Source organism: Oncorhynchus gorbuscha, linkage group LG12 (genome assembly GCF_021184085.1).
Source record: "Oncorhynchus gorbuscha isolate QuinsamMale2020 ecotype Even-year linkage group LG12, OgorEven_v1.0, whole genome shotgun sequence".
Lineage (NCBI taxonomy): Eukaryota > Metazoa > Chordata > Actinopteri > Salmoniformes > Salmonidae > Oncorhynchus > Oncorhynchus gorbuscha.
Genome location: NC_060184.1, coordinates 61,572,189 through 61,594,418, shown reverse-complemented (window position 1 = coordinate 61,594,418; position 22,230 = coordinate 61,572,189). Strand labels below are relative to the sequence as shown.

Genomic DNA, 22,230 nt, shown 5'->3' with positions numbered 1-22,230 from the left:
TTCTCAGTCACTTCTCAGTCTCTCAGAGGTCACTTCTCAGTCTCTCAGAGGTCACTTCTCAGTCTCTCAGAGGTCTCTTCTCAGTCTCTCAGAGGTCACTTCTCAGTCACTTCTCAGTCTCTCAGTGGTCACTTGTTAGTCTCCCAGAGGTCACTTCTCATCTCTTCTCAGCCTCTCAGAGTCCACTTCTCAGTCTCTTCTCAGTCTCTCAGAGGTCTTTTTTCAGTCTTTCAGAGGTGACTTCTCAGTCACTTCTCAGTCTCTCAGAGGTCACTTCTCAGTCTCTCAGTGGTCACTTCTCAGTCTCCCAGAGGTCACTTCTCAGTCACTTCTCAGTGCTCACTTCTCAGTCGCTTCTCAGTCTCTCAGAGGTCACTTCTCAGTCGCTTCTCTGTCTCTCAGTGGTCACTTCTCAGTCACTTCTCAGATTCTCAGAGGTCTCTTCTCAGTCTCTCAGAGGTCACTTCTCAGTCACTTCTTAGTCTCTCAGAGGTCACTTCTCAGTCTCTCAGAGGTAACTTCTCAGTCTCTTCTCAGTCTCTCAGAGGTCACTTCTCAGTCTCTCAGAGCTTACTTCTCAGTCTCTCAGAGGTCACTTCTCAGTCTCTCAGAGGTCACTTCCCAGTCCCTCAGAGGTCACTTCTCAGTCTCTCAGAGGTCACTTGTCAGTCTCCCAGAGGTCACTTCTCAGTCACTTCTCAGTCTCTCAGTGGTCACTTCTCAGTCACTGCTCAGTCTCTCAGAGGTCACTTCTCAGTCACTTCTCAGTCTCTCAGTGGTCACTTCTCAGTCACTGCTCAGTCTCTCAGAGGTCACTTCTCATTCTCTCAGACGTCACTTCTCAGTCTCTCAGAGGTCACTTCTCAGTCTCTCAGAGGTGACTTCTCAGTCTCTCAGAGGTCTTTTTTCAGTCTTTCAGAGGTGACTTCTCAGTCACTTCTCAGTCTCTCAGAGGTCACTTCTCAGTCACTTCTCAGTCACTTCTCAGTCTCTCAGTGGTCAGTTCTCAGTCTCCCAGAGGTCACTTCTCAGTCACTTCTCAGTGGTCACTTCTCAGTCGCTTCTCAGTCTCTCAGAGGTCACTTCTCAGTCTCTCAGAGGTCACTTCTCAGTCTCCCAGAGGTCACTTCTCAGTCTCTTCTCAGTCCCTAAGAGGTCACTCTCAGTCTCTCAGAGGTGACTTTTCAGTCTCTCAGAGGTCATTTCTCATTCTCTCGGAGGTCACTTCTCAGTCGCTTCTCAGTCTCTCAGAGGTCTCTTCTCAGTCTCTCAGAGGTCACTTCTCAGTCACTTCTCAGTCTCTCAGTGGTCACTTGTTAGTCTCCCAGAGGTCACTTCTCAGTCTCTCAGTGGTCACTTCTCAGTCACTTCTCAGTTTCCTAGAGGTCTCTTCTCAGTCTCTCAGAGGTCACTTCTCAGTCTCTCAGAGGTCACTTCTCAGTCTCTCAGAGTTCTCTTCTCAGTCTCTCAGAGGTCACTTCTCAGTCACTTCTCAGTCTCTCAGTGGTCACTTGTTAGTCTCCCAGAGGTCACTTCTCATCTCTTCTCAGCCTCTCAGAGTCCACTTCTCAGTCTCTTCTCAGTCTCTCAGAGGTCTTTTTTCAGTCTTTCAGAGGTGACCTCTCAGTCACTTCTCAGTCTCTCAGAGGTCACTTCTCAGTCACTTCTCAGTCTCTCAGTGGTCACTTCTCAGTCTCCCAGAGGTCACTTCTCAGTCACTTCTCAGTGCTCACTTCTCAGTCGCTTCTCAGTCTCTCAGAGGTCACTTCTCAGTCGCTTCTCTGTCTCTCAGTGGTCACTTCTCAGTCACTTCTCAGATTCTCAGAGGTCTCTTCTCAGTCTCTCAGAGGTCACTTCTCAGTCACTTCTTAGTCTCTCAGAGGTCACTTCTCAGTCTCTCAGAGGTCACTTCTCAGTCTCTTCTCAGTCTCTCAGAGGTCACTTCTCAGTCTCTCAGAGCTTACTTCTCAGTCTCTCAGAGGTCACTTCTCAGTCTCTCAGAGGTCACTTCTCAGTCTCTCAGAGGTCACTTGTCAGTCTCCCAGAGGTCACTTCTCAGTCACTTCTCAGTCTCTCAGTGGTCACTTCTCAGTCACTGCTCAGTCTCTCAGAGGTCACTTCTCAGTCACTTCTCAGTCTCTCAGTGGTCACTTCTCAGTCACTGCTCAGTCTCTCAGAGGTCACTTCTCAGTCACTTCTCAGTCTCTCAGTGGTCACTTCTCAGTCACTGCTCAGTCTCTCAGAGGTCACTTCTCATTCTCTCAGACGTCACTTCTCAGTCTCTCAGAGGTCACTTCTCAGTCGCTTCTCTGTCTCTGAGTGGTCACTTCTCAGTCTCTCATAGGTAACTTCTCAGTCTCTTCTCAGTATCTCAGAGGTCACTTCTCAGTCTCTCAGAGGTCACTTCTCAGTCTCTCAGAGGTCACTTCTCAGTATCTCAGAGGTCAATTCTCAGTCTCTCAGAGGTCTCTTCTCAGTCTCTCAGAGGTCACTTCTCAGTCTCTCAGAGCTTACTTCTCAGTCTCTCAGAGATCACTTCTCAGTCTCTCAGAGGTCACTTCCCAGTCTCTCAGAGGTCACTTCTCAGTCTCTCAGAGGTCACTTCTCAGTCTCTCAGAGGTCTCTTCTCAGTCTCTCAGAGGTCACTTCTCAGTCTCTCAGAGGTCACTTCTTAGTCACTTCTCAGTCTCTCAGAGGTCACTTCTCAGTCTCTCAGAGCTTACTTCTCAGTCTCTCAGAGATCACTTCTCAGTCTCTCAGAGGTCACTTCCCAGTCTCTCAGAGGTCACTTCTCAGTCTCTCAGAGGTCACTTCTCAGTCTCTCAGAGGTCTCTTCTCAGTCTCTCAGAGGTCTCTTCTCAGTCTCTCAGAGGTCACTTCTTAGTCACTTCTCAGTCTCTCAGAGGTCACTTCTCAGTCTCTCAGAGGTCACTTCTCAGTCTCTCAGAGGTCTCTTCTCAGTCTCTCAGAGGTCACTTCTTAGTCACTTCTCAGTCTCTCAGTGGTCATTTCTCAGTCTCCCAGAGGTCACTTCTCAGTCTCTCAGTGGTCACTTCTCAGTCGCTTCTCAGTCTCTCAGAGGTCACTTCGCAGTCTCTCAGAGGTCACTTCTCAGTCTCCCAGAGGTCACTTCTCAGTCTCTTCTCAGTCCCTAAGAGGTCACTTCTCAGTCTCTCAGAGGTGACTTTTCAGTCTCTCAGAGGTCATTTCTCATTCTCTCAGAGGTCACTTCTCAGTCGCTTCTCAGTCTCTCAGAGGTCTCTTCTCAGTCTCTCAGAGGTCACTTCTCAGTCACTTCTCAGTCTCTCAGAGGTCACTTCTCAGTCTCTCAGAGGTCACTTCTCAGTCTCTCAGAGGTCTCTTCTCAGTCTCTCAGAGGTCACTTCTCAGTCACTTCTCAGTCTCTCAGTGGTCACTTGTTAGTCTCCCAGAGGTCACTTCTCATCTCTTCTCAGCCTCTCAGAGTCCACTTCTCAGTCTCTTCTCAGTCTCTCAGAGGTCTTTTTTCAGTCTTTCAGAGGTGACTTCTCAGTCACTTCTCAGTCTCTCAGAGGTCAGTCACTCAGTCTCTCAGTGGTCACTTCTCAGTCTCCCAGAGGTCACTTCTCAGTCACTTCTCAGTGCTCACTTCTCAGTCGCTTCTCAGTCTCTCAGAGGTCACTTCTCAGTCGCTTCTCTGTCTCTCAGTGGTCACTTCTCAGTCACTTCTCAGATTCTCAGAGGTCTCTTCTCAGTCTCTCAGAGGTCACTTCTCAGTCACTTCTTAGTCTCTCAGAGGTCACTTCTCAGTCTCTCAGAGGTAACTTCTCAGTCTCTTCTCAGTCTCTCAGAGGTCACTTCTCAGTCTCTCAGAGCTTACTTCTCAGTCTCTCAGAGGTCACTTCTCAGTCTCTCAGAGGTCACTTCCCAGTCCCTCAGAGGTCACTTCTCAGTCTCTCAGAGGTCACTTGTCAGTCTCCCAGAGGTCACTTCTCAGTCACTTCTCAGTCTCTCAGTGGTCACTTCTCAGTCACTGCTCAGTCTCTCAGAGGTCACTTCTCAGTCACTTCTCAGTCTCTCAGTGGTCACTTCTCAGTCACTGCTCAGTCTCTCAGAGGTCACTTCTCATTCTCTCAGACGTCACTTCTCAGTCTCTCAGACGTCACTTCTCAGTCTCTCAGAGGTGACTTCTCAGTCTCTCAGAGGTCTTTTTTCAGTCTTTCAGAGGTGACTTCTCAGTCACTTCTCAGTCTCTCAGAGGTCACTTCTCAGTCACTTCTCAGTCACTTCTCAGTCTCTCAGTGGTCAGTTCTCAGTCTCCCAGAGGTCACTTCTCAGTCACTTCTCAGTGCTCACTTCTCAGTCGCTTCTCAGTCTCTCAGAGGTCACTTCGCAGTCTCTCAGAGGTCACTTCTCAGTCTCCCAGAGGTCACTTCTCAGTCTCTTCTCAGTCCCTAAGAGGTCACTCTCAGTCTCTCAGAGGTGACTTTTCAGTCTCTCAGAGGTCATTTCTCATTCTCTCGGAGGTCACTTCTCAGTCGCTTCTCAGTCTCTCAGAGGTCTCTTCTCAGTCTCTCAGAGGTCACTTCTCAGTCACTTCTCAGTCTCTCAGTGGTCACTTGTTAGTCTCCCAGAGGTCACTTCTCAGTCTCTCAGTGGTCACTTCTCAGTCACTTCTCAGTCTCTCAGTGGTCACTTGTTAGTCTCCCAGAGGTCACTTCTCAGTCTCTCAGAGGTCACTTCTCAGTCTCTCAGAGTTCTCTTCTCAGTCTCTCAGAGGTCACTTCTCAGTCACTTCTCAGTCTCTCAGTGGTCACTTGTTAGTCTCCCAGAGGTCACTTCTCATCTCTTCTCAGCCTCTCAGAGTCCACTTCTCAGTCTCTTCTCAGTCTCTCAGAGGTCTTTTTTCAGTCTTTCAGAGGTGACCTCTCAGTCACTTCTCAGTCTCTCAGAGGTCACTTCTCAGTCACTTCTCAGTCTCTCAGTGGTCACTTCTCAGTCTCCCAGAGGTCACTTCTCAGTCACTTCTCAGTGCTCACTTCTCAGTCGCTTCTCAGTCTCTCAGAGGTCACTTCTCAGTCGCTTCTCTGTCTCTCAGTGGTCACTTCTCAGTCACTTCTCAGATTCTCAGAGGTCTCTTCTCAGTCTCTCAGAGGTCACTTCTCAGTCACTTCTTAGTCTCTCAGAGGTCACTTCTCAGTCTCTCAGAGGTAACTTCTCAGTCTCTTCTCAGTCTCTTAGAAGTCACTTCTCAGTCTCTCAGAGCTTACTTCTTAGTCTCTCAGAGGTCACTTGTCAGTCTCCCAGAGGTCACTTCTCAGTCACTTCTCAGTCTCTCAGTGGTCACTTCTCAGTCACTGCTCAGTCTCTCAGAGGTCACTTCTCAGTCTCTCAGTGGTCACTTCTCAGTCACTGCTCAGTCTCTCAGAGGTCACTTCTCATTCTCTCAGACGTCACTTCTCAGTCTCTCAGACGTCACTTCTCAGTCTCTCAGAGGTGACTTCTCAGTCTCTCAGAGGTCTTTTTTCAGTCTTTCAGAGGTGACTTCTCAGTCACTTCTCAGTCTCTCAGAGGTCACTTCTCAGTCACTTCTCAGTCACTTCTCAGTCTCTCAGTGGTCACTTCTCAGTCTCCCAGAGGTCACTTCTCAGTCACTTCTCAGTGCTCACTTCTCAGTCGCTTCTCAGTCTCTCAGAGGTCACTTCTCAGTCGCTTCTCTGTCTCTCATAGGTCAATTCTCAGTCTCTCAGAGGTCTCTTCTCAGTCTCTCAGAGGTCACTTCTCAGTCTCTTCTCAGTCTCTCAGAGGTTAATTCTCAGTCTCTCAGAGGTCTCTTCTCAGTCTCTCAGAAGTCACTTCTCAGTCTCTCAGAGCTTACTTCTCAGTCTCTCAGAGGTCACTTCTCAGTCTCTCAGAGGTCACTTCCCAGTCTCTCAGAGGTCACTTCTCAGTCTCTCAGAGGTCACTTCTCAGTCTCTTCTCAGTTTCTCAGAGTCCACTTCTCAGTCTCTCATAGGTATTTTTTCAGTCTTTCAGAGGTGACTTCTCAGTCACTTCTCTGTCTCTCAGAGGTCACTTCTCAGTCTCTCAGAGGTCAGTTCTCAGTCACTTCTCAGTCTCTCAGTGGTCACTTGTCAGTCTCCCAGAGGTCACTTCTCAGTCTCTCAGTGGTCACTTCTCAGTCTCTCAGAGGTCACTTCTCAGTCTCTCAGACGTCACTTCTCAGTCTCTCAGACGTCACTTCTCAGTCTCTCAGAGGTGACTTCTCAGTCTCTCAGAATCTACTTCTCAGTCTCTTCTCAGTCTCTCAGAGGTCTTGTTCAGTCTTTCAGAGGTGACTTCTCAGTCGCTTCTCAGTCTCTCAGAGGTCACTTCTCAGTCGCTTCTCAGTCTCTCAGTGGTCACTTCTCAGTCACTTCTCAGTCAGAGTTCACTTCTCAGTCTCTCAGACGTCACTTCTCAGTCTCTTCTCAGTCTCCCAGAGGTCACTTCTCAGTCACTTCTCAGTATATAACAAAGTATTGAAATAAACTTTTGTTATTGACCAAATACTTATTTTCCACCATAATTTGCAAATAAATTCATTAAAAAGCCTACAATGTGATTTTCTGGTTTTTGTTCTTCTAATTTTGTCTGTCATAATTGAAGTGTACCTATCATGAAAATTACAGGCCTCTCTCATCTTTTTAAGGGGGAGAACTTGCACAATTGTTGGCTGACTAAATACTTTTTTGCTCCACTGTATACACAAGCACGGATACAGGCACAGATGCAGGCATGATTGGATGCAGGCACGTACGTGCACACACACACACACACTCACACACATCCACTCATAACAGTAGAAAATCAGAAAATGGGCCAAAAACAAAGTCTCAAACTCAGATTAATCTAGCTCTATCCACCAGCGACTAGTATCTGTACTGTATGGTTGGCCAGACTTAAACTGTTCCCAGTCTCTCATTGAAGGGCCTATCTGCCAATTAGCCATCCATGGACAGGGTTGGGTAGTTTACTTTCTAAATATAATCTGTTTCAGTTATTAAATACAGTGCCTTGCGAAAGTATTCGGCCCCCTTGAACTTTGCGACCTTTTGCCACATTTCAGGCTTCAAACAGAAAGATATAAAACTGTATTTTTTTGTGAAGAATCAACAACAAGTGGGCAACAATCATGAAGTGGAACGACATTTATTGGATATTTCAAACTTTTTTAACAAATCAAAAACTGAAAAATTGGGCGTGCAAAATTATTCAGCCCCTTTACTTTCAGTGCAGCAAACTCTCTGCAGAAGTTCAGTGAGGATCTCTGAATGATCCAATGTTGACCTAAATGACTAATGATGATAAATACAATCCACCTGTGTGTAATCAAGTCTCCGTATAAATGCACCTGCACTGTGATAGTCTCAGAGGTCCGTTAAAAGCGCAGAGAGCATCATGAAGAACAAGGAACACACCAGGCAGGTCCGAGATACTGTTGTGAAGAAGTTTAAAGCCGGATTTGGATACAAAAAGATTTCCCAAGCTTTAAACATCCCAAGGAGCACTGTGCAAGCGATAATATTGAAATGGAAGGAGTATCAGTCCACTGCAAATCTACCAAGACCTGGCCGTCCCTCTAAACTTTCAGCTCATCCAATGAGAAGACCGATCAGAGATGCAGCCAAGCGGCCCGTGATCACTCTGGATGAACTGCAGAGATCTACAGCTGAGGTGGGAGACTCTGTCCATAGGACAACAATCAGTCGTATATTGCACAAATCTGGCCTTTATGGAAGAGTGGCAAGAAGAAAGTCATTTCTTAAAGATATCCATAAAAAGTGTCATTTAAAGTTTGCCACAAGCCACCTGGGAGACACACCAAACATGTGGAAGAAGGTGCTCTGGTCAGATGAAACCAAAATTGAACTTTTTGGCAACAATGCAAAACGTTATGTTTGGCATAAAAGCAACACAGCTCATCACCCTGAACACACCATCCCCACTGTCAAACATGGTGGTGGCAGCATCATGGTTTGGGCTTGCTTTTCTTCAGCAGGGACAGGGAAGGTGGTTAAAATTGATGGGAAGATGGATGGAGCCAAATACAAAAACCTGATGGAGTCTGCAAAAGACCTGAGACTGGGACGGAGATTTGTCTTCCAACAAGACAATGATCCAAAACATAAAGCAAAAACTACAATGGAATGGTTCAAAAATAAACATATCCAGGTGTTAGAATGGCCAAGTCAAAGTCCAGACCTGAATCCAATTGAGAATCTGTGGAAAGAACTGAAAACTGCTGTTCACAAATGCTCTCCATCCAACCTCACTGAGCTCGAGCTGTTTTGCAAGGAGGAATGGGAAAAAATCTCTCGATGTGCAAAACTGATAGAGACATACCCCAAGCGACTTACAGCTGTAATCGCAGCAAAAGGTGGCGCTACAAAGTATTAACTTAAGGGGGCTGAATAATTTTGCACGCCCAATTTATCAGTTTTTGATTTGTTAAAAAAGTTTGAAATATCCAATAAATGTCGTTCCACTTCATGATTGTGTCCCACTTGTTGTTGATTCTTCACAAAAAATACAGTTTTATATCTTTATGTTTGAAGCCTGAAATGTGGCAAAAGGTCGCAAAGTTCAAGGGGGCCGAATACCTTCGCAAGGCACTGTACCTGCCCAAAATTGTAATCAGTAACGTAAACATTTGGATTACACAGTAGCGTAATCTGATTACTTCCAGTTACTTTTGGAGTACTTTTCCTGTAAGAGGCATTAGAAGAAGAGAAAAATATCAATAAAATGCATTTGGTGTGTTATACTGGTCTCTGACTTGTGGTCAGACTCATTCAGGTGGAACAAACTTAAATGTATGCCTTTTTTTGATTATGAATTGAATGTCAATGAGAAAACAGAAAGGTGTCAGAATGTATTTTTCCCGCAAACCTTCTTTCTGATTTCAAAAGTAATCTAAGAAGTAATCATCTTGTAATCAAAAGTATCTGTCATCTAAATTAAATATTTCATCTGGTAAAGTAATATATTACAGTTTTTGGTAATTAGATTACATGTTTGTTGGTGGTTGGCTCTTTTTTTCCCCATGACTGTCTTTTTTTCTGTCATTGCAGTGATAGTAGAATGCCTATTTGTGTCATTGTTGTGATAGTAGAATGCCTATTTGTGTCATTGCAGTGATAGTAGAATGCCTATGTGTCATTGCAGTGATAGTAGAATGCCTATTTGTGTCATTGCAGTGATAGTATAATGCCTATTTGTGTCATTGCAGTGATAGTATAATGCCTATTTGTGTCATTGCAGTGATATTAGAATGCCTATTTGTGTCATTGCAGTGATAGTAGAATGCCTATTTGTGTCATTGCAGTGATAGTAGAATGCCTATTTGTGTCATTGCAGTGATAGTAGAATGCCTATTTATGTCATTGCAGTGATAGTAGAATACCTATTTGTGTCATTGCAGTGATAGTAGAATGCATATTTGTGTCATTGCAGTGATAGTAGAATGCCTATTTGTGTCATTGCAGTGATATTAGAATGCCTATTTGTGTCATTGCAGTAATAGTAGAATGCCTATTTGTGCCATTGATGTGATAGTAGAATGCCTATTTGTGCCATTGTTGTGATAGTAGAATGCCTATTTGTGTCATTGCAGTGAATGCCTATTTGTGTCATTGCAGTGATAGTAGAATACCTATTTGTGTCATTGCAGTGATAGTAGAATGCCTATTTGTGTCATTGCAGTGATAGTAGAATGCCTATTTGTGTCATTGCAGTGATAGTAGAATGCCTATTTGTGTCATTGCAGTGATAGTAGAATGCCTATTTGTGTCACTGCAGTGATATTAGAATGCCTATTTGTGTCATTGCAGTGATAGTAGAATGCCTATTTGTGTCATTGTTGTGATAGTAGAATGCCTATTTGTGTCATTGCAGTGATAGTAGAATGCCATTGCTGATTTGCCATTGTTGTGATAGTAGAATGCATATTTGTCATTGCAGTCATTGCAGTGATAGTAGAATGCCTATTTGTGTCATTGTTGTGATAGTAGAATGCCTATTTGTGTCATTGCAGTGATAGTAGAATGCCTATTTGTGCCATTGCAGTGATAGTAGAATGCCTATTTGTGTCATTGCAGTGATAGTAGAATGCCTATTTGTGTCATTGATAGTAGAATGCCTATTTGTGTCATTGCAGTGATAGTAGAATGCCTATTTGTGTCATTGCAGTGATAGTAGAATACCTATTTGTGTCATTGCAGTGATAGTAGAATGCCTATTTGTGTCATTGCAGTGATAGTAGAATGCCTATTTGTGTCATTGCAGTGATAGTAGAATGCCTATTTGTGTCATTGCAGTGATAGTAGAATGCCTATTTGTGTCATTGCAGTGATAGTAGAATGCCTATTTGTGTCATTGCAGTGATAGTAGAATGCCTATTTGTGTCATTGCAGTGATAGTAGAATGCCTATTTGTGTCATTGCAGTGATAGTAGAATACCTATTTGTGTCATTGCAGTGATAGTAGAATGCCTATTTGTGTCATTGCAGTGATAGTATAATGCTATTTGTGTCATTGCAGTGACAGTAGAATGCCTATTTGTGTCATTGCAGTGATAGTAGAATGTCTATTTGTGTCATTGCAGTGATAGTATAATGCCTATTTGTGTCATTGCAGTGATAGTAGAATACCTATTTGTGTCATTGCAGTGATAGTAGAATGCCTATTTGTGTCATTGCAGTGATAGTATAATAGCTATTTGTGTCATTGCAGTGACAGTAGAATGCCTATTTGTGTCATTGCAGTGATAGTAGAATGTCTATTTGTGTCATTGCAGTGATAGTATAATGCCTATTTGTGTCATTGCAGTGATATTAGAATGCCTATTTGTGTCATTGCAGTGATAGTAGAATACATATTTGTGTCATTGCAGTGATAGTAGAATGCCTATTTGCGTCATTGCAGTGATAGTAGAATACCTATTTGTGTCATTGCAGTGATAGTAGAATGCCTATTTGTGTCATTGCAGTGAAATTAGAATGCCTATTTGTGTCATTGCAGTGATAGTAGTATGCCTATTTGTGTCATTGATGTGATAGTAGAATGCCTATTTGTGTCATTGCAGTGATAGTAGAATGCCTATTTGTGTCATTGCAGTGATAGTAGAATGCCTATTTGTGTCATTGCAGTGATAGTAGAATGCCTATTTGTGACATTGCAGTGATAGTAGAATGCCTATTTGTGCCATTGCAGTGATAGTAGAATGCCTATTTGTGCCATTGTTGTGATAGTAGAATGCCTATTTGTGTCATTGCAGTGAATGCCTATTTGTGTCATTGCAGTGATAGTAGAATACCTATTTGTGTCATTGCAGTGATAATAGAATACCTATTTGTGTCATTGCAGTGATAGTAGAATGCCTATTTGTGTCATTGCAGTGATAGTAGAATGCCTATTTGTGTCATTGCAGTGATAGTAGAATACCTATTTGTGTCATTGCAGTGATAGTAGAATGCCTATTTGTGTCATTGCAGTGATAGTAGAATGCCTATTTGTGTCATTGCAGTGATAGTAGAATACCTATTTGTGTCATTGCAGTGATAGTAGAATGCCTATGTGTCATTGTTGTGATAGTAGAATGCCTATTTGTGTCATTGCAGTGATAGTAGAATGCCTATTTGTGTCATTTCTGTGATAGTAGAATGTCTATTTGTGTCATTGTTGTGATAGTAGAATGCCTATTTGTGTCATTGCAGTGATAGTAGAATACCTATTTGTGTCATTGCAGTGATAGTAGAATACCTATTTGTGTCATTGCAGTAGAATGCTAGTAGAATACCTGCAAGCCTCATTATGTTTATTTCAACAGAACCCCATCCTGACCTTCACCAGGTCTTTGGCACTGTGACTTCCTGGACCTTCCACAACAGCTTATCTTCTACATTTCCACCGCAGGTAAAGTTGGCAATGACTTTCCCTGGCTGTCATCATTTCACAGACAATGGCAAGACAAAGGAGCTTATCGTGGACGACAGGAAATGAAGGTCTGAACACGCCCCATTCACATCGACAGGGCTCTAGTGGAGCGGGTCGAGAGCTTCAAGTTCTTCGGTGTATACATCACCAAGGACCTATCACGGTCCAAACACACCAACAGAGTTGTGAAGAGGGCACGACAACACCTCCTCTGTCTCGGGAGGTTGAAAACATTTGGCATGGGCCCTAAGATCCTCAAAAGGTTTGACAGCTTCCCCATTCAGAGCATCTTGACTGGTTGCATCACAACTTGGCATGGCAACTGCTCGGCATCTGACCGCAAGACGCTACAGTGGGTAGTGCGTACGGCCAAGTACATCACTGGGGCTGCCATCCAGGACCTCTATACCAGGCGGTGTCAGAGGAAGGCCCTAAAAATTGTCAATGACTCCAGCCACCTAAGTCATAGGCTGTTTTCTGTGCTATGACACGACTAGTGGTACCAGAGCACCAAGTCTGGGACCAAAATGCTCCTGAACAGCTTCTAACCTCAAGCCATAAGACTGCTGAACAGTTCATCAAATGGCTACCTGAACTATTTACATTGACCCCCTTTATAATAACATTTTTGTTGCACTGACTCTCTTGCACGGGCTCTATCTCCTTCTCCGGCACAGTCAGTATAGTAGGGACAGGCACCAGTAACCGGTTTGGATGGAGGGAAGTTTGCCGATCCGTGCCACGGAAAAAGCAGCATACATAATTTGATTGAATTCCTCTGGAGACGAATTCCAGCCTGCCCCCATCCTGAACACTCTCAACACTCGACCGCCTACATCTAAATGTCTTGTGGGGGAAAGGGGAATAGATCTATATCGAAGGTGGCAAGTGGTAAAGTGCATGTGTGCCGAGTTCGGAGGCACAGTTAAGATTCCGGGAATGAGGCACACAGAGACAGAATCCTGAGACGGAAGAAACAAATATTTGAAAGAAAGATTACCGTCGCAGCTGCAGCGAGCGAGATGTTGGAAAGGCAAAGTAAACAAGCCGGGTCTCGGGGGGGGGGGGGGGTAATGGAGGGGGTATGGAGGGAGGAAGAGAGGGAAAGGGAGAGAGGAAGAGATAGAGAGAATGGAGAAAGAGAGAGAGAATGAGAATGAAACGACAATAGAGGAGTGGGAACAGGATCAGCAGTCAGGAGACAATGCAAATAGCAGAGAGGAAATAGAGTAAAGCATCAACACCTAAAGAGGAGAGGGAAGATAAAGAACAGAGGGATGGGGGGGTGTTCGGATACAGAACTAGAACGCTGTATAATTAAATAATGCAGGGTGGCAGGGAGGGAGAGGCAGGGAGGAGAGGGAGGGGGTGGTGAAGGGGGAGAGAGACATTGAGGGAGCGAGGGAGGCAAGGAAAGAGGGAGCGGAGAGCTCTTCTCTTCCCATCTCTGTGTAGACACAATGGCCACCTAGGCCTTTAGGTATCACTAATTACAGTATCCATGGTACCACTCCAGACACGCTGCTGCAGAGACCCTTCATTATAGCAGCTAGGGCTCAGGACCAGGCTGGGCTGGCTGCTTCAACAGGGCCAGACTGCGTTCAACCACTGACAGCAGCAGGAAATATAGTATCAGCCAACATGTTATAGGTGGTTTATGTTGATCTGTGTGGATCCCACTGTGTGGAAAGATTCATAGGAAACAATAGTGTATTTTCCTTCTAAATCTCCATTTTGGCTGACTTGTTCTGCCATGTATACATGTTTTACGGGCGTTCAATTTAACAACATATTCCATTAACAATGTTACCTAACAATGCTTAGACATGTGCAATGTGGTAATGATACAGTACATACATGTTTAACATTTCACTGGTTTTACGGTTGTGAAAAAGTATCTGTAATCTGCCTCTGAGAGTACAAAACATTAAGGACACCTGCTCTTTCCATGACAGACTGACCAGGGGACTCCAGGTGAAAGCTATGATCAATTATTGATGTCACTTATCAAATCCAGTGTATTTTCCTTCTAAATCTACATTTTGGCTGACTTGTTTTGCCGTGTAATCCATTACAGTTGCCTGTCCAAAACTGTAATCAGTAACATAACTTGAGCGTCTGCTAAATGACTTAAATGTAAATGTAAATGTAAAACTCAGGAACGTTTACTTTTGGATTACTTCCCTTAAGAGGCATTAGAAGAAGGCAAAAATGATCCATCAAACGCATTGGTTTGTCATCATGATGGTCTCTGACTTGTGGTCAGACTCGTTCAGCTGGAACAAACTTAACGTGCTTAAAACGTGCGCTTAAAATGCTGAATTTAATGTCACTGAGAAAACAGAAAGGTGTCATAATGCATTTTCGCAAACACAATTTCTCAAAGGGGTGGCAGGTAGCCTAGTGGTTAGAGTATTGGCCCAGTAACCGAAAGGTTGCTGGATCGAATGCCCGAGCTGACAAGGTACAAATCTGTCCTTCTGCCCCTGAACAAGGCAGTTAACCCACTGTTCCTAGGCCGTCATTGTTCTTAACTGACTTGCCTAACAAAGTGCAGTCTTTTCAGTATGAAGTGATTGTGTTAGCGGTGTTATTGGCTAGCTCCTCTGAACAAAAGTGTCCTTACGAAAGACCACGTTTTTTTATGGCAGGTGAAATCGTACATCATTAGCTCATTATTATGCATGTATCCAAATAAATGTCACTAGAAAACAGCTTAAACAAACGCAAAGGCAGCTACTTTGCTGTTATTCTGTCTGCACTGTTTGACGTGACTGTAAGTTAGCCGTAGTTGCCCATCTAGCAAGCAAGGGAAAATAACTTTGCCAGCCAGTATGGCAATGGAACACTTAGAATGAACGACTAGGTCGCGTCCATAGATACAGAACAAAAATACTTAACGACTGGATCTCGCGTCTCTGGCAACTGAACCAGTAGAACGAACCAGCTGGCTTGGGTAGCAATCTTAGATTTGTGTCAGGAATATATCTTGTGGAAGGATGAAATAGCATGAATAAATTCATCAAAATAATGTTTTTAATGAAAATATGTCAATCACTATTTGAATAGGGTATTAACAATAAGAGAATAAGACGCTTAAGTGATATTATCCTCAAAGCCGGTGTTTGGAGGATATATTAGCACGATTGTCACGCCCTGACCTTAGAGAGCTTTTTATGTCTCTATTTTGGTTTGGTCAGGGTGTGATTTGGGTGGGCATTCCATGTTCATTTTTCTATGTTTTGTATTTCTTTGTTTTGGCCCGGTATGGTTCTCAATCAGGGACAGCTGTCTATGGTTGTCTCTGATTGGGAACCATACTTAGGTAGCCCTTTTTCCCACCTGTCTTTGTGGGTAGTTGTCTTTGTTTGTTGGCACTATAGCCTTTAGCTTCACTGTTGGTTTTTGGATTGTTTATTGTTTTGGTCGGCGTCATAATAATAAAAGGAATGCACCTTGGTCCTCTTCTTGCAACGGCCGTGACAACAATGTTGTTAAGTCGTCCGAAAACCGGCTTCTCGGGCGTTATCACTTAAACGTTTTATTCTCTTATTGCCATCATTCTGAACCACACCATTGGATTCAACAGTGAATAACACCGCTGTGACATCTGGTTGGTATGCGTTATTGTACACTAATTAGAGAAGCAGAATGGTTTGCTCCTATTGTGACTGTCACCTCTTCCAGATACATGCTACAGTATTGCTGGTTAGGGGTTGGTAAGTCTGTTATAAGACATATATATGGTATCTGTTAAAGCTGAATGACTACTGTGTCTCCTCAACAGAGCCCATCGTATGGGGTAGGGGCTGATTGAAACTTCACCCCCGGAATCCATCGTACAATACAGTGCATGATCAAGCTTGGGACAAATCTTCCTAGATCCTGTTAGCACACTAGTGTACTTTACCCAGATAGGAAAGACTACTGTAACAGAGAGTTATTCAATGCTAACCTAGTAAACTCTGACCCCCTCTGGTGGCATTAAAATCGAAAGCGGTAAAATCAATAAGTCACATAAAAGCTGATATCAGTTAGACGGCTTTGGCTTGCCTTTCCCCACGGACCAGGGTCTGTCACGGAGGAGGAGTAGAGGAATCCCTACAAATCCACCCGGGGATATGTGTGTGTGTGTGTGTGTGTGTGTGTGTGTGTGTGTGTGTGTGTGTGTGTGTGTGTGTGTGTGTGTGTGTGTGTGTGTGTGTGTGTGTGTGTGTGTGTGTGTGTGTGTGTGTGTGTGTGTGTGTCCATGGGGGACACGTCTGCCTCTGACTACTTTGATCTGAGCTCATTTACAACTCCTCTCGGCAAGACGTGAAGCTTTACATGTGGCTCCTAATCCTGAGGAATTAGAGATCAGAGGTGGGTTCGATATGACCGAGGAGCGTTTGGTACGACCGCACATTTCGCTGACCACAGACCTGCCGTCCAACACGGACCACAAGGCAGGGAAGTGTGATGCAATACAGAGCCTGATAGACATGATTTGTACTTACCATAGCTGTTTTAAATGTGGGGGGTGGTTCCTGAGAAAAAGGCTATAACGTCGATGGTGTGTTTACGGTACGGCTATCAAGAGGCCATCATTTCAAACGGTCTACTTTAGACCTGAGGTGTATCCATGACAACAGTGATCTCCTTATCATTGTCTGTGGACAGATCTGAATGCTTGAACACTCCTATGGTGGTTTTACGGACGTTCAGCATAACAACATAATCCATTAACAATGTTACCAAACAATGCTTAGACATGTGGAATGTGGTAATGATACAGTACATACATGTTTAACATTTCACTGGCTTTACGATTGTGAAAAAGTATCTGTAATCTGCCTCTGAGAGTACAAAATATTGAGGACACCTGCTCTTTCCATGACAGACTGACCAGGTGACTCCAGGTGAAAGTTATGATCCCTTATTGATGTCACTTATTAAATCGACTTCAAATCAGTGTAGATGAAGGGGAGGAGACAAGTTAAATAATAGTTTTTAAGCCTTGAGACAGTTGAGGCATGGATTGTGTATGTGTGCTATTCAGAGGGTGAATGGGTAAGACAGAAGATTTAAGTGCTTTTGAACGGGGTATGTTAGTAGATGTTTGTTTCAAGAGCTGCAGCACTGCTGGGATTTTCACTCTCAAACATTTCCTGTGTGTGTATCAAGAATGGCCCACCACCCAAAGGACATCCAGCCAACTTGACACAACTGTGGGTAGCATTGGAGTCAACATGGGCCAGCATCCCTGTGGAACGCCTAGGAAACCTTGTAGAGTCCATGCCCTGACGAATTGAGGCTGTTCTGAGGGTGGTGCAACTCAATATTAGGAAGCTGTTCCTAATGTTTTGTACACTCAGTGCAGTTTTACACACTGTAACGTGCCTCTAGAACAGTCGTCACAGTTTTCACAGCTCACCAAGCTAGCCTTTTCAGTTCCTGTCTAGTTCCACCATTTGAGGAAGAAAGGCTTGAGACCCACTACACCACTATCCTCCATCTTTCTTCCTTGCAACCCCTCGCCCTAGAAGAATGAACTGCCATGGGTAATTCTCCAACTGATCCCTCTCCTTCTCTCTTCACTGACACACGGAAAGAGGGGTTAGAGAGAAGTAAAGAGAGAGAGAGAGAAAGAGAGAGCGAGAGGGAGAAAGGGAGGGAGAGAGAGAGAATATTCCGAGGCCCCAGAAGGCAGAGTTATCCGTGACAGAGAGTGATGCCCACTTCCCATCCCTCCATCTCACCCGTCCCTTCCTTTCTCCATCACTTTCCCTCATTCACTCGGTCAGAAAGAACAAGCTTTTCTTCTTTTCCTTGTCGACTCTGTAGATTTAACACGGGAACATGCGTGTGGAATCATCCACTGTATCACCGTCCTATAACATGAATCATCGATCTCGTTACCACTTCACACGACTTGATGTGTATCATAAAAATAAATTAAATCCTAATGAAATGTTTGATTTTGACTAATTTCTCTGTATAGGATAGCGATATGCTCGATAGGTTGGAGGGACATTTAGATAGAGTTGTGAAATTGTCTGTGATTGCTTTTGAAATTACACACAGCATAAGGAGATTTTTCTTTTAGTATCATGCATTTTCTTTATTCCAAGGGGAAGGGCACGCGTTCTTAGACCTCACAGTATTACTGCATTATGGATTTTTTCATAAAGTATAATAATATACTTTAAGGTAAGACTGTCTTTTATCATGAGGGTGAGAGAGAGAACGTGTGTGTGGGTGTGTGTGTGTGTGTGCCTGTGCGTGCGTGTATGTGTGTGTGAGTCCACACACACCCATCCACATGGGCATTTTTAATAATGTGCTGTCAATCTCAGTCTCAGAATGACCATTTTGCTAACACTCCCTAAGACTCATAACTCTCTCCACCTGGGAGGGAGAATACTTTTTTTTTACATCATCACCCAGCAGCCAAGAGATCACTAATGGAGAAAAACATCCAGCCCAACGCAATAACAGACCTGCCTATGATAAACCCTACAGGCTCAGAAATGCCAACACAATCAAACCATCACCAACAGCATCAAAAAATGACTGGTTGTGCCTTCAACATGTCCTTGGCAAGAATGATCCTCTCTCTTCCTTTTCTTCTGGGTATTCAGTAACCCCCTGTCTATGTTAAAATGGCAAATTGCCCTATAAGGTGTGTCTCGGAGGCATATGCCATTTATTTGACAGCGCTAGCTGGCTTCCGTCTGGCCAAACAGGGTTTATGGCGGAGAAGGGGGTACAGAAGGAAGCATCTGCCACCTGTGTGTGTGTGTGTGTGTGTCCATGGGAGACACGTCTGCCTCTGACTACTTTGATCTGGGCTCATTTACAACTCCTCCCTGCTAGATGTGAAACAGACCTTACGTCTGGCCAAACAAGGCTTATAGGGGAGAAGGGGAGAAGGGTGCTAAAGAAGGAAGCTCCTGCCACACTCTGGACACACACACACACAAAAACACACACACACACACACACGCACACACACACAAACATTTTCCTAAAGAATCTCCCTGAGCTGGAATAACCAGCTGCATTACATCACGTCTGTGCAGGCTACTGGCATCCTTGGCCCCTTTAGCCCCATCGCCATGAGCTTCACATCAGACATCCAGCATGTGACCTGTTAAGAACAATGGAGGGAGAAAGACCCCATTTTCTGTTGTGAAAAGGCAGTGTACAAATACAAAGCTGTGAAAGAATGACATGAATACACTGTGGTTTGTTTAGTGCAGCAGCTAGACGTTGTAGAGGGGATGAAAAGATGAGAAGGAGACTAGGGTTAGAGTGGGATCTGGGATCTGTTGTAGTAAAGAGACGAAGAGCTCTGGATTACATCCACCCCCTGATGAGAGAGAGGGAGACAGAGAGAGAGGGGGAGAAAGAGAGAGAGAGAGAGAGAGATCGAGAGAGAGGGGGAGAAAGAGAGAAGGGGAGAGAGAGATTGAGAGAGGGAGAAAGAGAGAGAGAGAGAGAGAGAGGGAGAAAGAGAGAGCACGACCATCATGAGGTGTGTGAATTTGTGGGTGCTTCAGAGCATGAGTGCGAATACCTGCACCTGCGAGAAATATATTGTGCATATATGTGTGTATCTGTGTGTCTGTATTATGTGTTCATAATATCCATCTGCATCTGTTCATGTGTCTCTGTGCATGTGTGAATATATTTGTGCATGTGTATTCCTGTGCGTGTGTGTTGGTTACTCACAGGTATTTGCCGTGCCCTTGGGGATGGGTAGATAGGAGCCTGCGCTCCACGTCCTTCCCTGGTAGTTCCTCTTACAGCGGCCACAGTCCGGCCCCGTGGTGTTGTGCTCACACTCACAATTTAGCGTCTCTTTGTCAAACACACAACTATTGGCGTGAAGGTTACACTTGCACCTGTCGAGGAGGAGGAAGAACAGAGAAAAGAGAAATCAACACCTGTGGAATTTTCACTTTCAATTCCTGAGCTAAAATGTGGGATTGAAAGAAAAGAGCATGACAGAGAGGGAGGCAGGGAGGGAGGGGGAGGGAGGGAGGGAGGGAGGGAGGGAGGGAGGCAGGCAGGCAGGCAGGCAGGCAGGCAGGCAGGCAGGCAGGCAGGCAGGCAGGCAGGCAGGCAGGGAGGGAGGGGAGGAGGGAGGGAGGGAGGGAGGGAGGGAGGGAGGGAGGCAGGCAGGCAGGCAGGCAGGCAGGCAGGCAGGCAGGCAGGCAGGCAGGCAGGCAGGCAGGCAGGCAGGGAGGGAGGGAGGGAGGGAGGGAGGGAGGGAGGCAGGCAGGCAGGCAGGCAGGCAGGCAGGCAGGCAGGCAGGCAGGCAGGCAGGCAGGCAGGCAGGCAGGCAGGCAGGCAGGCAGGCAGGCAGGGAGGGAGGGAGGGAGGGAGGGAGGGAGGGAGGGAGGGAGGCAGGCAGGCAGGCAGGCAGGCAGGCAGGCAGGCAGGCAGGCAGGCAGGCAGGCAGGCAGGGAGGGAGGGAGGGAGGGAGGAGGGAGGGAGGGAGGCAGGCAGGCAGGCAGGCAGGAGGGAGGGAGGGAGGGAGGGAGGGAGGGAGGGAGGGAGGCAGGCAGGCAGGCAGGCAGGCAGGCAGGCAGGCAGGCAGGCAGGCAGGCAGGCAGGCAGGCAGGGAGGGAGGGAGGGAGGGAGGGAGGGAGGGAGGCAGGCAGGCAGGCAGGCAGGCAGGCAGGCAGGCAGGCAGGCAGGCAGGCAGGCAGGCAGGCAGGCAGGCAGGCAGGCAGGCAGGCAGGCAGGGAGGGAGGGAGGGAGGGAGGGAGGGAGGGAGGGAGGGAGGGAGGGAGGGAGGGAGGGAGGGAGGGAGGGAGGGAGGGAGGGAGGGAGGGAGGGAGGGAGGGATAAAGAGTAAGTATTTGGACAGTGCAGAAGGGCAGGGTTTCCTTGAGGATGATTTGCATGTGAACACAGAAACAGAGACAGAGGTATTCTCAGTTTCAGGAGAACAACTTCAAACAGCACACACAGCGCCAAGGATTCCTCAAAAGAGTCTGCATCATTATTTTCCCTCTTTCTTCTGCCATGAAAGATGACTTATTTATAATTGTCTCACTGGAGGAAGTGTAATTGCAGTAAGGTCACATTTAACAAAGCGAGAGTGAGAGAATGTGAGAAAGGGGAGAGAGAGATAGATAGAGAGAGAGAAAGATCAGAGAGAGAGAGAGAGAGAGACTAAATTAAACAAGTCTAGTGGAATTGTTCAACAAACCGGGGAGAAGAGATTTGTAGTCACCCCCCCCCCCCCCCTTCTCTCTCTCTGAGTTTGTACACATCAGATGTTTCAAGGGTGTTAAAGAGCAGGACCACTCTTATTTTGGCAAAGAAAAAAAACTAGGTCTTTAAAAGAGGCTCAGGCATTCACATAAACAACCTAGCGAATTCCTATTCTCATCCCACTACAATTGTAATATTACAGCACAACAACATAGACATGTCTAGTCAATACTCAAAGTGACCACTGGGGACATACAAACTTTATGCCAAGTACACATCTCTAATCCTGACAATGGCACTTGACACAGAGGAAGTCTAAAAACAGCTTGCATTGATTTTGTTGCAACGAGTCAAGGAGGTTGCAATTGCGTTTTGCGATCCACTGTGATCTCTATCCATCCTAGGAGAAAGAGAAATGGAGGTGGTAGTGTTGACTTGGAGTACTGGCGTTGGGAGGTAACTCTACTCGTCTGCTGGGACTGTGCGCGCAAGGTAATATCATGTATGTGTTGGTGTCCACGTGCGGCCTCACCCTTAGCCTCCCATCGCAGATGAGAGGAGAGTCGTCGTCACTCAGCTCTCACTATTCATGACTCTACAGCAATATGAGAAGGCATACTTCCAAAAACTATTGACAGCAGTTTCATTTGGATTGACTTTCTGAAAAATACCATTATTTCAAAGAATATCATTACTCAGCGCTGTACCATGTAGAGACAGGAAGAGCCTCCCAAGACTGTCAGCTTTAAACACGACATGAAAACGACATAAAAAGGAATCATGTGAATTGGTGTTGCTCTGATGGGTTCATATCAGGTGAAAATACTGTGACTCTTAATGTCCTTCTATTGTGAGCAGGGCTACAGTTTATGGATTGGTGTTGCTATCATGGCTGCATATGTGGTAGAACAACAATATATATGTATTTCTATTGGGAACATATCTCTATTAGGAGCAGTGTGGAGGGTGTTGTTGAGGAATGATCAGCCAGGGACAGCTCAGCCTACCCTTCCTAACACTAACAACATGGTGAGAGACTGCAGTGACAGCTGGCAGTGTTAATCCCTC

At 45.4% G+C, this 22,230-nt stretch overlaps 1 protein-coding gene across 11 annotated transcripts in view; it reads right to left on the bottom strand.

The window, feature by feature from the left end:
• The window catches only part of ntng1a (netrin g1a), a 290,272-nt gene that overhangs the window by 157,626 nt on the left and 110,416 nt on the right, over positions 1 to 22,230 (bottom strand). For all 11 annotated transcript variants that reach the window (XM_046292522.1, XM_046292524.1, XM_046292525.1 and 8 more), the window contains exon 4: positions 19,669 to 19,841. In XM_046292522.1, coding sequence (XP_046148478.1) covers positions 19,669 to 19,841 — 173 coding nt within the window. The remainder of the gene's footprint in view (positions 1 to 19,668; positions 19,842 to 22,230) is intronic.